The sequence below is a fragment of the Arachis ipaensis genome, chromosome B2, assembly GCF_059453495.1.
Source record: "Arachis ipaensis isolate K30076 ecotype BB chromosome B2, ASM5945349v1, whole genome shotgun sequence".
Lineage (NCBI taxonomy): Eukaryota > Viridiplantae > Streptophyta > Magnoliopsida > Fabales > Fabaceae > Arachis > Arachis ipaensis.
In genome coordinates, this window is record NC_142437.1 from 121,956,918 (window position 1) to 121,971,579 (window position 14,662).

Consider the following 14,662-nt stretch of genomic DNA (forward strand, 5'->3'; position numbering starts at 1 on the left):
GACTTTATTTATATCATATTTTATTAAAATTAAAATTACTATAAACCAAAATATAATTCAAAAAATAATGATAATAATATTATTCTGATTCAAAAAGAGTATATATAAATCAAAATACATGTTAGTTATTTACAAAAGATAATTTTTACTTAAATGTCATGGATATTTATATTTGTCTTCTTCTTTTTTAAATGGTAGGACAAAATATGAATCTAAATATGAAGAGGTCTTCATTTTTTTAAAAATAGTGAAAAAATAGAATAAATGAAAATTCTTTTTTTTTTAAATATCAAAATATAAAAATAATTAATAAACAAAATAGGAGAGTATAAAAATTGTGTATCTGAACAAAATCCTTCGTAATTCATCATACATCTTATCAATAACTTCTTTAGTCTTAAAAAACGGTCAGATTTACTGACCATAAAAATAAATATATAAACCCTTCAAAATTATTCAATTAAAAATTATGTGTAACAAAATCAAAATAAAAACTTAGAAATATTATTTATAAATTAACTATTTATAAACGTTATTAAGTTTAATTATTTATTTTTAATTAGTATTTAATTTGAAGCCGAGATAAAAATTTGTATTCAAAGCACTCTATCTTCATACATAATTTCAAATGTTAAAAAATATTTTATTTTTTTAATTTTATATTTAGTTTTTTAAATTATCTTTAATTTTATTATTTTTTCAAATTATTAATTTATAATTTTTATTATATCCCCTTACTATATCAAACACTATTCTTTCTCTTATTATTCTCTATACACATACCTGTCATTGTCTAATCGCCATTATTATATTATTTTATTCTTTCTCGTTTTTTTTTTCTTCTCCTTCCACCTTCTTTTCACCTACCGTAATTAATTATTACTAAGTATTTATATGTTACATCTTTTATATGTTAATCATATAACCAGTGCCATATGCTAAACAAATGATATTATAGAAATCAAAATAAATTATATTTTTGTAATATAATTCATTTATTTTAGTTTAATTTAAAAATAAATGTTCATATTACTCAAATTTTAAATATAATACTTTGTATAATTAATAATTTTAAAATATAAAAAATAATATTACCCCATATGAAGTAATTTAAAAGAGAAAAAAATGAATTTAACAAAATATTAGACTTTTTCAATTCATCATTAATAGGTACAAACATATTTAAAAAAATAAAGAATACATAAAAGATGAAAAAAATTAGTTCTTTCTTGGTAAGAAAAAAAAGATAGAATACTATCTTTGTACGTGAAATATTGGGGACAAATTAAAAAGGTAGAAGAACGATAAAAATATCAAATTGGGTAAGTAAATTAAAGAGAAAAAAAATATAGGTGAAAGTTATACGTGAATGTAGTAACTGCAATAAAATTAAATAAAATTTGTAACGATGGATGTGATGAAATCGATGGTGTTAAAAGTAAAAAAATAATGGCAGGAAGAGAAATATAACATAGCGTACTAAGAGGTAAAAAAAAAAAAGTAGTAGAATTGATGAAATTATTAAAAAAAATAAAAAAGATATATATTTTTTATGATTACAAAAAAAATTCTAATAGAATAACTAGAGTGAGGCTAAATTACTAGATAGACCATAAGAGTACAGTACTCACAGACATACTCAAAACAACACTATACAAACAAAGACTAACATAAAATTAAATAAAATATTATTTAAATGAATACCTCAGAATATAATAACAACTTTTTGAATAATTGTTCATAAGACAAAGGAGAATCAGAAAAATATAAAAAAAATAAAAAGAGAGATTGTGGGAATAAATAATTGAATAGAAGTTATGCGTGAGTTTTTGTAACCGTTAGTGAAATATGTTAGTGAAATAAATTACTAGACAATATTTTTGAATAATGTTAATAGGGTTAAAATAAGAAATAGAAAATTGGACACCAAATCCTATGTATTGGTATTATATATTGTTATAGATATATAACGTGCTTTTGATAAACAAATAGAAAAACATATTAAAATAAGAAAATTGCTCAAAAATAATAAGTATTGTGCAATTGAAATGGGTGTTCAATTGTTGTTTTCATTATGCTGGAGCAGATATATGACTATATTCCTTTCCTAGGTTTTGTGTGGGATTGTTCATAGTTCATAGGAAATTTGGAAAAACACGTGGGAAACGGATGACTTTGGTAGGGTGAAGTGGGGACCCATGCACTTTCATGGAAACAGGCGTAATAGTAAAATGTATATGAATTGGGTGTGGTTGGCGCCATATGGAAAAGAACATGGTTACGTAGGACATTATCCAAATAGCATTACAATTTGCTCCTATACGTGCTTACCTACTTTGAGCCAACCACGTTTGAATATGGTAATGTCCTTCAAATGCTTAGATACGTAACTCTTCACCTCTCTTTTATTCCTCAACATCTCAACTATATATGTTCTAATGCACCTCTTATAGTTAACAAGCTAAGAGTAATTATTATTACTAATGACTCGTAGTGCTAAACTTTTAAATTAGTCTACATCCAAGTGTCTAATTAATGTATAGACAAACGGAAAACAAAAATATTTTGTCGTACATATATATACATATAAAAGAGAAGTTGCAAATAAAACAATTAATTAAAACCGCTAAAATTAAAAAGAGTGTTTGCCTTAAACGGGCAAATACTTGGTGTTTGTTTAGGTACTATTAGATCGATCAAAAAAAATTTTGTCAATTAAAATTTATTTTTATTTTTTAGTGTGTCTGACAAATTTTTAATAATAAAATTAAAAATACTAAAAAAATAAAAAAAATCTTTTTTAAAAAATTATAATTTTACATTTTTTTTAAAAAATATTTTTTTAAAAAAAAGTTTTTTTCACATGTACTTTTATTTTATTTTATTCAAATATAATTGATAGATAAAAATATATTTTTACATTAGATATTTAAATATAAAATCACTTTTATTGTTATAAAAGTTTTTTTTATAAAATATCATTAAAAAAATTTTTTTTTTGAGAATGACGGTCAAACAAGTTCTCAATGTGAAAGAGCAGGACGCTAATAAATTAAGGGAATATTGTATGAGAAGAAGAATAATGTGATAAAGAATTGGTTCTCTCTTTTCCCACGCACAAATGGGATCAATTTCTTTTCCTTTTAGTAAACTTTCATTTTGTTGATATTTGATTTTATGAGATGCTCTTCATCTCTTTTTATCACTTTTGTTAAAGTAGTGAAAAATGCTGAATTGATGCCCTTGCGGAGATTTCGTGGTTGGTAGCAGGTTAAATTGATTTGGTCCTCATACAGCAAGAAGGTTTAGCCTCTTTGTCTCTTTAAATACCTGGTTAATAATGTGATTTATTCAATCTATCTTTTAAAAACAATATCAATTATCAAATCAGTCTATATAAAATATGTTATAATTAATACAACATGTATATTAAAAATATGTAAAATATAAAAATATTATTTAAAAACTATTTTATGAAGATAGATCTTATGAACGTTGAAATTATACTTAAAGGCTTAGTTACATTTTGAATTAATAATAATAATAATTCACACTTGTATCAATTAATAATCACCCATAATGAACATTCACCTATTCTCTCTTTTTTTTCTGACTTTTCTCTGTTTTTAACCTCTTGCTAAGATTCTCACAAATTTAAATAGTAAGCTTTGATTTAATCAATATATGCTTAATAAAAAATAGCATGGTTTCTATTTTAATAGAAAAAGTTTCGATAACCATAATAAACATATGCTTGTACAAAAATAGTCTTGTGTGATTTAATCACAATATGCTTAATTTATCTTTAAAAAAAAACACGAATTATTATATTGTAGTGAATATTTATTATCCTATCGCAGTATCGCTTATTATTTGAGTTATTTCTCATCCTTTGATTTTTAATCGTCTAGCAAAACATCATTTGTTTATTTAAGCATGACTATTTGATAGTCCATGCATGATGACATGTGAAATTATAGATGGAGACGTAGGGTGTGGATTAAATCGCATTAAAATGCATTGAAGAGGTTACTGTATGTGTCAGAGGATCAGAAATCTTTTTTAGCATTATGGGCTGTCTTTTTCCGGATGTTTAGGAAACAGGCCACAGCCTATCACCGACCGCGTCAGCTTTAATCCGTTTCCTACGTTGTCTCCAACATACACTACCCTATACATACATACAACTCCCTCTTCGTATTTTAATACGAAAAATATGTAATTATTTTTATGTAAAATTATATGTAGTCATAAACTTTTTTTTACTATATTTTCTTATTTTGTATATAATTATTACTTTTTTTCAAAAGATTCTACATTTTTATTCCTACATGTTATCAAAATTATTATTACATTTTTTTCTAGAAAATAAATATTAGATATAAAAAAGATAATACTAATTAAATAGCAAAATCATTTTAACATTATTACCACTATCGCTCCCATTATACTAGCTAGTACTAATATTAATATATATATATATATATATATATATATATATATATATATATATATATATAGCTATATATTATTACGTTTAGATTCACCCAACAAAAAAGGGCTATCACGTTTGTCATGATAGTGATAAACTCTTTAACGCTAGAATAAGTGTTTACAAAACTCATCCATAATGTTGGATGAACTGTTCTTTAATTTTTACTTTTTTAGTGTTATTTAAATGTCTCAGTTTTAGTTTTATCCTATTCATATTATGAAGAAAAGACAATATGAAATTTAAGTACACTACTGGTAATGAAAATGTGTTGATCATCATATGTATATATAATTATATATATTTTGACATATCTGTGGCATTTCCTAATCCAAATTTTTAAACTCGTGAGTTGTTTTGTACCTATTTTTAATAAGTATCTAAGATTCGATTTCATGCTTTCACGATTTCAGGTTTTGCTGTAAAGGCCTTAGAAGTCACGAATTCTAATCCTCTCCATGGCTACATACTATTAGTACTATTACTACAAACACCGACATTATCCATTTCCCAATTACTATGCACAAATAGCACCCACTATTATTATTATCCCGTGCCACTCATCGTATCTCGATTTTTTATTTTCATATTGTAGAGCAGTGTGTATATATATATAAAAACTACTACACCTTTTAACGATGTCTACTTTTTATAATATAAATCACGTCTAGATTACGTTTAAATGCTAAATCACTATAACCTATAATAATTTATATAAAAATATCAAAAAACACATACGTATAATAATATACAAAAAATTATAATTTTAAACTTTATTTATTTTATTTAGATAATTTATCTTATTATTTTTATGCACTTTCCTAATTCTTAATAATATATTTTTTTTCTATAGATCAATGGTCAATAGATAAATCTAAGTATCTAATTATTACCACTTTAATTTTTTTCCAACCAAATTTTGCTGACTCACCAGCCATATCCATTTAATTAATATGAGAATCACAAGAAATAAAAGAATCAATATTCAAAGCTTACACACACCCGGCTCATATACCCTGTGAAATTCCGAGTATTATCTGACGTGTGAAACACCTCACGCTGTATATCTTCCAAAATTGAAGACCATTTGTGATTGGATTGGGGTAAAGGCAAATCTTGGATACAACTTTAAATATTAAAGAACTTTGTAATGGAGAGGAATAATATACCCTACTTCTATATATTGTCAACCGCGCCTCCGTCGGAATAAATCCAACTTTTCTATATAAAAAAAAAAAAAAAAAGAAAAGAATGTGAACTTGATTTTATTATTTGAAAAAAGGATAAATATATTTCTGATCTTTTGTCCCGCAGATATTTTTGTCACTGACCATTAAAAAATATTTTTAAATTTTTGACCTTTACAAAAATTGAATGGATTAATTCCTGACAGAGGTATTTGGACGGATCAATCCCTGACGGAGGTATTTGGACGGAGGGACTGATTCGTCCAAGTTTTATGAATATCAGGGACTTAAAAGTATTTTTCAATGGTCATGGATAAAAATGTCCGCGGACAAAAGGTTAGGAACCTATTTGTTTTTTTTTTTTTTTTTCATATAGGCTCGTCCAACGGCGAAACAGTCTGACAGAGACTCGTCAGTGTACCTGTACGTAGACACTAAGAAAAATAGCAATGAATTCATGTAGATATATATAGTCATCATAGTGTTTACAATTGGATAAGTAGGCTCTAAATGGTAGAATATGATTAACATATTCTTTCACATTTTTAACAAATATATATATATATATATATATATATATATATATATATATATATATTTTCCTACCACTTATAATATATCAAGTTTAATGGAAAAATTATAGATATCCTAATATTTAAGGTATGTAGCATTCTTCAATAATTAAATACTAAATTAAAACAAGAGACTAAATTTCACATTTTCACTCTTATTGTATGAAGCTGAGTCATCGTGTATATGGATAATTTTTTAAGGTCACTGTAATAATGAGGCTCAATGTTATTGATATGGAAGAAGGTTTGGTGTCATTCTCGGATATGGATTGTTGGGGTTTCATACCAATCTGTGGGGCAGCCTTTTTTCTGGTGTCAGGTACCAGAAATCGGACCCTGCGACATGTTTATTTTCAGCTTTGGACCAACAATTCGTTGGATCCGATTTGAAGAAGATGAAAATTTGAATTGGGTAAAGGTGAACTCGGACCGTCCGAGTTGCTAGTTGGGGATATTTTTTTTTTTCAGCTTTGGATCAACAACTCGTTGGGTCTGATTTGAAGAAAATGAAAATTTGAATTAGCTTAAAGTGAACTCGGACCGTCCGAGTTGCTAGTGGGGGATTTTTTTTTTTGTTAAATGAAATCGTAGGGTCCGTGTTGTTGAGGACTTGCATGTCGCACGGTGCGAGTTGCTCTCACCAACACCCACGGTCCGATTTTTTTGTAACCTGACACCACCCCTTTGTGCAGCACCCCTCCTTCCCATAACGTGGTCCAACCCCAACCTTCCATCCATATAGAAATTAATTAGTGTAATAATGATATAAAGATACAAAATTATATTTAATAAATAAAATATAAATAAAAATATTATATTTAAAAATATTAAATTAATATGTTTTATGTTTATTTTAATAAAAATATAAAAAGACAAAATTTATTTTTTATTTTTTATTAATTTTTATAATTATATTTTTTATTGTTAGATATTTTTTAAATATTTAAATAAAAATGAATTAAATTAAATTTTTATAATTTATTTTAATTTATTATTAAATAAAATATAAAAATATTAATTTTTTATATCTTATTTTCAACGTCTTATTTCATTCTATATTTTGAATTTGAATCAAATGCGGCCTAATAGAATGATTTTACATTGCTTTTTATTATGTTGATAAATTAATTTATTGACTATAGGATATATAAAAAATATACGCTTTTAACGAATGAGATCAATTAAAAAAACAATCTCTTATCTAAAAGGGACCTTGATACTTCAACAATTTAGGCAAGTTTGACAATTAAGTTGCTGCCTTCGTTAATCCTATACACCGTATATAAATTGTTCCTTTTCAATAATAAACAATTCAACATTAATAATAAATATTTTATTATTTATTAGAATATTAAAACATGAATTTTTGTAACAAATATGTAAACACACTTCCTATGAATCCATAAATAAAATAGTTTTAGCAGAAGTCTAATTTTTTTTAAGTTTCTACTAATACATAAATTTTTAAATTATATCCTTAATATATATGGTAGATCGCAAAACCTTTAGAAATGTAGTGTTTTTTTTTTCTTCTGTAAATTCAGCATTTTAAATACATTTTTAGAATTTCATAGTTTATTTCTTTAAACATGAGTATTGAGTGTTTACAATATTGTTTAGAATAATTGAAAGTAAAAAATAAATCAACATAAACACAACTAAATAATAAATATTAATACACACGTAATACGCAGATATGTATGAGGAGTAGTGTATTGTTGGTATTTTTTGGTATTATGACTGACAGCTCAACAAAAAGAAAAGATGAAGAGAGAATTTAAAGATAATCAAGAAAAGAGAAAAAATAATAAAATAAAATAAAAAATGGAGTCAGCGCTCTATTTAAACACTTGCCACTCCCCATCGTAAAGCTCCACATTGTTTCCCTTTCGCTCTCTGATCTTCTTTCACACACTCTCTCTCTCTCTCTCTCTCTCTTCATTGGTTAATATTTCTCGTCAGAATGCCGGCCGTGGGAGGAATTGGCCCCGGAGGGGGCAAGGAGTATCCCGGAAACCTAACTCCTTTCGTGACAGTAACATGCATAGTTGCAGCCATGGGAGGCTTGATCTTCGGTTACGATATAGGAATCTCCGGTATATATATAATAGAAAAACAAGATTTGAAGCTTATTACGAATAAGTTGAATGAAACAGATCTAAGAACTAATTTGAATTTGTTTGCATATGGTGAATAGGTGGAGTGACTTCAATGGATCCGTTCTTGAAGAAGTTTTTCATGTCGGTGTACCGCAAGAAGCACAACGATAAGACCACCAACCAGTACTGCCAATACGACAGCCAGACGCTCACCATGTTCACCTCCTCCCTCTATCTGGCGGCGCTGCTTTCCTCCCTGGTCGCTTCCACCATCACCAGGAAGTTCGGCCGGAAACTCTCCATGCTATTCGGAGGCCTCCTCTTTCTTATCGGTGCTCTCATCAATGGCTTCGCCCAAGCCATTTGGATGTTGATCGTTGGTCGGATCTTGCTCGGTTTCGGTATCGGTTTCGCCAATCAGGTATTATTTTTTTTTCTCATTTCTGTGAGTTATAAATAATTATTTTGCTTTGGTGTCTCTTTAAAGTATTCATTATTCCTTAAGATTCTTGACCGTGAATCTGTTTTTTTTTTTTTCCATATTGACAATTAAAAATTTCACTCGGTTGATTTCAAAGCACACGTTAGCTAAATTTTTAGAGAAAAATTATCTAATTTTAATTTGAAAAAATATCAGTGTGTTGTCTTATTGGGCAGCACCGAACATGGCTATGTCTCCGATATTCTCTGCCTCTGTGCTGAAATGAACTACAAATCTCCCCTGTTTCAAATTAAGACATGAAACGAAACAGATCTCTGTTGAGCTTTGATTTCATCCTTCCGTTTTCTTCTTTTATTTTATTTTATAATAATCTAAGAACGGGCAATTATAGTCGTTCAATGCGTCCGTTTTCCACTATTTGATCATCATTATTGGTTATATCAAGTTTTCATTTTTTTACTTTTCCTTTCCCTTTTTTTTATATATTTTTCCAGATCTGTAAACTTATTTTCCTGCTGTCATAAATTAATCCTTACCCTCTAAAAAAACAAAAGGTAGCCGGTACTGAAAAGACAACAACAGAGAAATATATTTATTTATTTAAGCTGAAGAGAAACACAGAGACCAAGTCTTGGTAAAAAGTTACTATAGTAAAATGCACTTATAAATCTTTTAATCATTCATTTCATTGAACATATTTAAAAATTTTAGTTAGTCCCAAAAGTCACGCATGTAGTTTTCGGCTTGATTTGACTCTCTGCTCCTTTCCTCTCCAATTTGAAGGTTGAGTGTGTTGGCTTAATTGGGACTTAAATTAGTCCAACTTGACAGCTTTTAAATTACTATTGGCAATATTATTGTGGAACAATAGCACGTTTTTCATCCCATGTGATGTGACATTCTCGATTTTAATTTCCACTCTGCTTAATCCTTTTTCCATGTAATTGATTTGACCGTTTTGATTAATCTATATAATTAAAAAAAAAAATAGAGACCCACCAATAAATAAAGCTATTAGTTGTAGGGTTTTGCTTTTTCCAAGAAACGTGACAAGTTGATAACAACTTGTGGCATATTGTGTATATGAACATGAGTGTTTACTATTTAATATTTGATTTCACAACTAACTATTACATTGAATTATTTAACAGTCTGTGCCACTGTACTTGTCGGAGATGGCTCCATATAAATACAGAGGAGCTTTGAACATTGGGTTCCAATTGTCCATCACAGTTGGGATCCTAGTGGCGAATGTGCTCAACTACTTCTTCGCAAAAATCAAAGGTGGATGGGGATGGAGGCTTAGTTTGGGTGGTGCAATGGTCCCTGCACTCATCATCACAATCGGATCACTGGTCCTTCCAGACACACCCAACTCCATGATCGAGCGTGGAGACCACGAAAAGGCCAGGCAACAACTGAGGAAGGTTCGCGGCGTGGAAGACATTGATGAAGAGTTCAACGATCTTATTGCCGCAAGTGAGGAATCGAAGAAGGTGGAACACCCTTGGAGGAACCTGCTGCAACACAAGTACAGGCCTCATCTCACCATGGCAATCATGATTCCATTCTTCCAGCAATTCACGGGCATTAATGTCATCATGTTTTATGCGCCTGTGTTGTTTGGCTCTATTGGCTTCAAGGACGACTCTGCTCTCATGTCAGCCGTCATCACCGGCGTCGTGAATGTGGCTGCCACAGTTGTCTCTATCTATGGGGTTGACAAGTGGGGTAGGAGAGCCCTTTTTCTAGAAGGCGGAGCCCAAATGATCATATGTCAGGCCGTAGTAGCTGCCGCTATTGGAGCCAAGTTCGGAATTGATGGAAACCCCGGTGATTTGCCAAAGTGGTATGCTATTGTGGTGGTGATGTTTATTTGCATCTATGTGGCCGGGTTTGCATGGTCATGGGGTCCTCTTGGGTGGTTGGTGCCCAGTGAGATCTTCCCATTGGAAATTCGTTCAGCCGCTCAAAGTATCAACGTGTCTGTCAACATGCTCTTCACCTTTTTCGTGGCGCAAATATTCTTGACCATGCTTTGCCACATGAAGTTTGGCTTGTTCATCTTCTTTGGATTTTTTGTTGTCATAATGACCATCTTCATCTACTTCTTCCTCCCTGAAACTAAGGGTATCCCAATTGAAGAGATGGGCAAGGTTTGGAAGGCACACCCATATTGGTCTAAATTCGTTGAAAATGATGATTATGGCCATGAAGTTGAGTTGAATAAGGGAGCTGTCAAGAATGTGTAATTACACTAAGTATTTCATCTTTTCTGTTCCTAGTGGCTAGTCTTTATTTTTATTTTTTTTCTTGGTTAAAAATTAAATGATAATCCATTTCAATTTCAATGTCAATATATGTATTTCCCTCTCAAATGAACAAAGTCCAAGTTTACACAGGATATGCTTTTTTCTTTCAATATTATCCAATCCAATGACACAATTGTTACGAATTTTCTGAATTTCATTTTCATACAAGCAGTCCAATATTTTCAGTATAATACGGTTGCTCTGATTATTGCGAGTTGAAGGGCGCCAAATGGCTGATAGGTTAAAGTAATGATAATGACATCATAATTTATCAAATTTAAATAAAGTCAATAGCGTGGACTTACAACCGCTTATGGTTAAAGGGACCATTCACAACGAAGAATCATCTGCCACAGTATAATATAAAAGTAAGCGACTCTGACACGATACAGCATAAATTTTCTGTCTCAAGATATTTGTTACACTAACACATCCAACACAACACAGCACAACCAGCGAAACATAAAACATTTATGGTTTATTTGCATCAATTTAATATAGTTTTCTCAATTTAACGTCTCGTCTCTCGTGTGTAGGTTGCTTAGAGAAATAAAATCCCAATTACTAGAAATGCCCTTCATAGTCTATAACTCAATATGTTGATGAATTAATAATGCTAAATTTTATTTAGTAGATCAATAATCTCCAACCAACTTATTATTGCATGCTGATTCAATCGTATATTTGGAAGACATATAGGAATTGCACTTAATTAAAAAAGGTATAAACCAGCCAGATATAATGGACACGAAAAATCTCTCATTTCTCAAATGATTTCTTCTTTAATCATTTAACACAAGACAAGAATATAGTCCTAGCTAGTTTTCTGGGATCAAAATGATTGCTTTGTTGGAAATTTTGAAGCCACTATTTACTCTAAAAGTAAAAACTAACTATATAAAAATTAAGCTCTCTGTCCTTGGAAAGTTCGTTGGAGGTTCCAACTGCCAACAATTAAAGTTTCTCATGCTTTTGAGTAGCACTTCTTTTCCCTTTTTTCATTGATGTAATGAAGAGAGTGTAGTACCTTTCGGTGGACAAGCGTGACCATCAAAATAAACCAAAGATGTAACTTATATCTTATCATGACTCACAACTTACTAAGAGGAACAAAATCTTTGGGGCCAAAAAGGAGAGGTGTCCCTCAATTAAATCACGGTCTTTGCACCAAAGCAAATGAGACTAGCACGAGAATAATGAACGCTTTTCGATGTATTTGGCTTTCTTTTTCTTGTGTCTCTAAGGATATGTTTTTGGATAAGAAATGGAATTAATTGAACACTCGTTATCCCTCTTTCTGGCCTTCTTATATAGGCATCTTATATCATATGCCATTGTTTTGGGGCCCTCCTACAACTTTACTCAATGGAGACTAACATGTCTTCCACCTTCATATTTATTTGGATGGCGAAATGCTTTTCACGTCACCATGACAAACACCAATTGAAAACTCACATGGAAGTAGTGTTAATTATTATATCTTCTTTGTTTTCTATGAGATGAACAAGTATTAACTAAATATTCTACAGCGAGGTTTGTTGATTTGTTTCAATATATAGTAATCATTAAATTGGGTAGAAATTCACATACAATTATATTCATATGAAGTTGTTAGTTGATAATTATTAGATAACAATTTAATCAAACATGTTAAATCATCTCATCATATCAACTAATTTCTTTATATGAAGATAATGCATATGAATCGGATATAAATTTCTTATGCAAGTGAAATAAATCGAATATTGCATACCAAATTTGTTCACAATGAATAAGAAAATCATTAGTGGTAACAATGTGCAAGAATCTAACTATTTTTAGGAGATAATAAAGTTCTAGTTCACTGTATTAAGATATAAAATAACTCAATATCACTTTGTTTCTATTATTACTTTCTAAATTATAGGATACATTAAATAAATTTAAAAAAACGATTCCAAATTATTTCCGGATGATTATGAACTTTATTTTATGTTCTTTTTAATTGTTGGAATTAATTCACAATTTGTCTGCCTACTTTTTTTTTGAGAACATTAACTTTAGATATGAAGCGGGCATTATTTTATCTTCTATGAAATAAATTTTTGTACTCCATGAAAAAATCATCCATTCATTTCAATAAATTAAAAAAGAGAAAATGAAAACTTATAGATAAATGTATTAGAATAAGAAATTAATTTGCACCATAAAATAAACAAGAATTTTTCTACTTCGAGCGTGGTTCACAAAAGTAAATGGGCCACTTAAGTCCACATTGCTCATGAATAATTGGGCCAGAAGTGTAGCTTAATTATCGTTTTTCCAGGTAATAATTGTTGGATAATAAAAGCCCAAACTCTGACGCGTAATTACGGAATAGCCTTGGTCCAATTTTTGGGAGTGGAATAGCCAAAATTTGGCCCAAAAGGGTACATGCGAAAGTAGAGCGAGGAATTACCGTCCAAAAAAAGAAATATTTTTGTTCTGAGAGAAATGGAGCATGAATACGAGATTATACAACAACAGCGCCAATGGACCTTGACTCTAATGGCATTTTTCTTTCTTTCCCACTTCAAAGTCTAGGGTTCAAATTCTAGAGAATACAATTGAGGAAAAATGTGATAAAATATGTGAGGAGTGTGTGGGTGTGTTGTGTACCTAAGATTGGAGATTGTCCAAACCATAAAGGTAATAATATTATAGAAATTCAATCAACAACATTTATTATTTATATATTTATTTACAATAGCATAATGAAATCATATCAAATACGAATAAATGGCCTAAATCTGGAATCAAGTGCGTCTCCAATGGCTGGATCATCCCACACTAGATTGTCCCACCATTCTGTTTTCTGCAGATGATCGCATCCAACAACCATGATGAAAAGGCAATACTTCATTGTATATTCTCTTGAGTCTCACCAGAAAAGATAGTTTAAGAAATCTAAGATGCGGAAACAAATCCATGTCCACAGTTTCGCCTTGGTCTTCCTTCACCAACTCTTGAATTGAGTTGCAATTTCTAACTTGAAGAATCTCAAGGCACTGAGCATGCTTCAGCCATGTGAAGTGAGTTATTGAATCACATCCGTTGATCTCTACCTCACGAAGCGCCTCGAGGTGACAAGTGTAAGTGATGGATGGAACTTCCTTGATGTTGTACAAATATTGCAGAGTTATAAGCTCCAACAATGTTGCCATCTCAATTGGCTCATCAATGAAACTAAGCCAAAATTTTCGGATGCCTCTCATGGTTTTTAAGTTGATGCAAAGTTCCTCCAATTTGTCTATCAAGATTGCTTCTCCTCCATATCCAAGTCTTAGAATCTGCAACTGTTTAAGGCTTTCCAAAACCTCAAGAATGTTTGATGAAGTGAAAGTATCTTTCATGAGGAGGACCTTCAATTGAATCACCATGGCAACTGAATCTGTGTGGATACTTCTGAGAGTGACAGGTTAAGAAACTCCAAGTTGATCACATCATGACATCCTCAACCAAACAACAAAGCTTCAATTTTTCAATAATAGAATGGCCTTCCTCACGCATATCATATATGCTCTTCTTACTACTCCTCCT

The 14,662-nt window shown here is 30.1% G+C and overlaps 1 protein-coding gene across 1 annotated transcript; it reads left to right on the plus strand.

Moving 5' to 3' along the window:
- The first annotated feature begins 7,983 nt into the window (after positions 1-7,983).
- Positions 7,984-11,196, plus strand: LOC107626234 (sugar carrier protein C). The gene is made up of 3 exons (XM_016329070.3): positions 7,984-8,347; positions 8,449-8,771; positions 9,944-11,196. The coding sequence occupies exons 1-3, from the start codon at positions 8,215-8,217 to the stop codon at positions 11,042-11,044; spliced, it is 1,557 nt and encodes a 518-aa protein (XP_016184556.1). The 5' UTR covers positions 7,984-8,214; the 3' UTR covers positions 11,045-11,196.
- Positions 11,197-14,662: the final 3,466 nt, after the last annotated feature.

What these genes read in the sequence shown, in the direction of transcription:
- LOC107626234 (XM_016329070.3), top strand. Translation starts at nt 8,215, where the DNA reads ATGCCGGCCGTGGGAGGAATTGGCCCCGGAGGGGGCAAGGAGTATCCC. An exon ending in TTACGATATAGGAATCTCCG is followed by an intron (nt 8,348 to 8,448) that starts GTATATATATAA and finishes TATGGTGAATAG; the next exon opens with GTGGAGTGACTTCAATGGAT. An exon ending in GTATCGGTTTCGCCAATCAG is followed by an intron (nt 8,772 to 9,943) that starts GTATTATTTTTT and finishes ATTATTTAACAG; the next exon opens with TCTGTGCCACTGTACTTGTC.